Source organism: Hibiscus syriacus, unplaced genomic scaffold (genome assembly GCF_006381635.1).
Source record: "Hibiscus syriacus cultivar Baekdansim isolate YM2019G1 unplaced genomic scaffold, ASM638163v2 tig00110511_pilon, whole genome shotgun sequence".
Classification (NCBI taxonomy): domain Eukaryota; kingdom Viridiplantae; phylum Streptophyta; class Magnoliopsida; order Malvales; family Malvaceae; genus Hibiscus; species Hibiscus syriacus.
In genome coordinates this window covers 346,391-349,358 of record NW_024062767.1, presented here as the reverse complement: position 1 = coordinate 349,358, position 2,968 = coordinate 346,391, and the positions used below count along the sequence as shown (strand labels likewise).

At 34.6% G+C, this 2,968-nt stretch overlaps 1 protein-coding gene across 1 annotated transcript; it reads right to left on the bottom strand.

Moving 5' to 3' along the window:
* Positions 1–380: 380 nt before the first annotated feature.
* On the bottom strand, positions 381–2,639 carry LOC120130089 (39S ribosomal protein L41-A, mitochondrial-like). The gene is made up of 4 exons (XM_039147430.1): positions 2,586–2,639; positions 2,332–2,506; positions 1,416–1,480; positions 381–648 (listed from the first exon to the last, which is right to left on the bottom strand). The coding sequence occupies exons 2-4, from the start codon at positions 2,474–2,476 to the stop codon at positions 580–582; spliced, it is 279 nt and encodes a 92-aa protein (XP_039003361.1). The 5' UTR covers positions 2,477–2,506; positions 2,586–2,639; the 3' UTR covers positions 381–579.
* Positions 2,640–2,968: the final 329 nt, after the last annotated feature.

Sequence of the window (2,968 nt, the reverse complement as noted above, 5' to 3'; positions counted from 1 at the left end):
AGACCCAATCCGACCCGAATAAAATTAAACTGAATATAATCTACACCCGAAATGGCCAGACCTAAACCCGATCCGAATGATAGTGCACAGTAGACCAAGGAAGAACACACTTGAAACCAAAAGGGATTAGTGCTTGAAAATTTCATTCAACTGCTACACTAAAAGCATTGGATGGGAAGCCTAAACAGAGATTTGATGTAAGAACTCGCAACAAATTCTGAAGCATAGCTGGTGATCAAGGAAAAGATTTTCAAATTTAACTAGTAAGAACTCATGAAAGAGCAATTGAAATTTTCAATTCTGACCCGTTCAACTGTTAAAGACAGTATACTCTTACTGCTCATCTGTCCAAATTTCCCTATTGATGGGTATCAACCATATCACATAGAAATGTCATACATTTTAAGCAATCTGACCTCAACTTACAGGCAATTGTTAACAGTTTTAGAACCTAGACTCAAAATAAAGAACCGCCAAGGCCTCAACTAGGCAGTTGGCACCACAAGAAAATGCTGTAATTTAACATGGCTGCAGTTAGATGATGAAAGACAATATCAAACAACTACCCGGTCCGTCTGATTATTTAGCTGATTCAGCAGCCTCGGTGGTTTTGACTTCTGTTGGGAACTGGGATACATAAGGTTTGAGCTGCAAGAATGAAAAGTACAACCCAGATCAGCAACAATAGATGCATACATTTTGTCCGTGATGCTGCAAATTACAAAGTAGACCTGAACTGTTTATGAAACAGAACAGGGACATCAAGCCACTGGTGTCCTTCAAAATCTTCTTTGAGGACCTATACAGTGAATGACTTGAGTGTGTAGATCAGAAAAACGCCAACTCTCAGCTAAAATATAAAGTAAGGTCAGTGATACAAAGAACATGCTAACTCAATATAAGGGGTATTGGACAAGATGTATCCCTCTTTCAGACACAATTGATGTTATAAATTGACTTTATCGTTACTGAGATCAGAAATCCAAAATAATCAGCCCTGTGCTCCCCAAAACTACAATTCTATCACAAATGTGGCATTTGGTGTGCCAATTCAGAAATACATTTATATCTTTCTAAAGTGAATCCTAACTTGCAATTCAATAATCAACAGTTTGAAACCACTATAGTACAAAAGGAAATGAGAAATGGCATTGGGTTGGGATATAGTGCATAGGCAGAATGATCTAATTCAGTTCCAAACAGACAGCAGATTGGATTCTTGGACATTCAACTACAATGTTTCTAAAATACCTATGACTATGAGCCTCATTATGTAAAAGTCCACTTAAAATCAAAATTGGGAAGGGGAGGCTAAGAAGTTCCTGACATAAGCAGGATTTTGCACCTAATTTAGAATTATTTATTGAAAAATTGATAAATAGAAACACAAAAACGCAAGCAAGGAATAAAATTACTTTGAAGTCAGTCAAATCAGGAACCACATAGTTTGGCAACTTCTCCTGCATCACAACATATCCTCCTGCAGTGCATCAATCAGTTATATTAGAACAAAAAGCACCTACAGAGTTCAAGCAATTAGAATTACATCATTTCACACAAAAGCTCAAAACCATTGGATTATACTACATGAAGTTAATATCAATAAAATTGTTTTCATAAATTTCCATCACATGGCTCTAATATTTGCTAATAACCTAACATGCACCAAACTACTGGATTTTTTAACTAGCAATAAAGCCTAATAAACCGAGCTTCTTCACATATCCAAAATAGAATCAGCCTTCTCAATTCTCATTGGATTATTAAGAGGATTTTATCCACATTCACATAAAACCCGCATCGGATTATGTTTCTTAGGCTTCATTTGGTTAATTTTTGCTTTTGAAACGTGAAGATCACAAAAAATAAACTCAAAACAAAGAAAAAATATCAAAATGTCAATGCAGCAATCAAACAGAGCCTTATCATTTTTACAGCGTTATATTCACGTCCATAAGATTACCCATTATATTAGAGTACGATATGCAGCACTCAGTTCGAGACATTTTGATACGTAACGAGTAAAATTCTATCTCGTGACGCTCCAGAAACATTAGCAACGGCAATGACTGAACGCAATTAATCAAGAAAACAAAAACAATGTTTTGCAAAGTATATTACTTGTAAAATATTGAATCCCTAGTTACAGAGAATACACAAATAAGTAAATAACCATTTCCTTAAGATACCAAGCCTAAAATCAAATAAATAAAAAATCATAAACATAAATCCACATCACTAATAAAGATTTTTATGCTTGTCAAACCTGAACATTTCACTAAAAACTTACCAAAATAGAAAAGAAAAAAAAAGTAAAGAAGCGGATGGAACCTTTGCGAGTGTGGAAACCAGTAGGCTTGCAATTTTTCCCCTTGTAGTAATCTCTTGGAGCTCTTTTCGAGGAAAGAATATCGAGGGATGAGGTTCGCTTCCTTCGAAACGCTCTTCCTATCCCTAATATCAATCCCAGCGGCATTTTCCCCTCGTCTTTCCCAAATTATTAAACCTGAAAGCAGAACTAAGCCATTATTTTTAGATATATAGTCAAGTATTACGGGAACAAATAGAAGCAACAGCAAACTTACTGTTTCAAGGGTTTAGCAGATCGAAGAAGTAAATATGAGCATAAAAGGGTTTAGGGTTCTGGCCTTCTTCACAATAAACATAAGAAACGACGGCGTTTTCCCTTAGGCCCATGAAGTTTAGGCCTTCACCTTTTGGGGTTTAAGAAAGCTGCACTTTAAACAGGGGTCTTCATTCGGTTAAAACAGTGACTGACTAAATCGAAATATTTTTAACCGAATTAATTGAATTTTTTTAATTGAATCGAACTTTTTTTTTGAAAGTATTAACCGAACCGAATAAATTTCGGTTAATTCGGTTAATTTTTGAATTAACCTAATTTCTTTTAGAATTTTAGAATTTAATATTTTTTAATTAAAAAACAATTTACAATTAATTTAAATAA

Excerpts from the sequence above, each read along its gene's own strand:
- LOC120130089 (XM_039147430.1), bottom strand. The coding sequence starts at position 2,476 with ATGCCGCTGGGATTGATATTAGGGATAGGAAGAGCGTTTCGAAGGAAG. Across the intron at positions 1,481-2,331 it reads TGGTTTCCACACTCGCAAAG|GAGGATATGTTGTGATGCAG; the intron begins GTTCCATCCGCT and ends GATGCACTGCAG. Across the intron at positions 649-1,415 it reads CTGATTTGACTGACTTCAAA|CTCAAACCTTATGTATCCCA; the intron begins GTAATTTTATTC and ends TCATTCTTGCAG.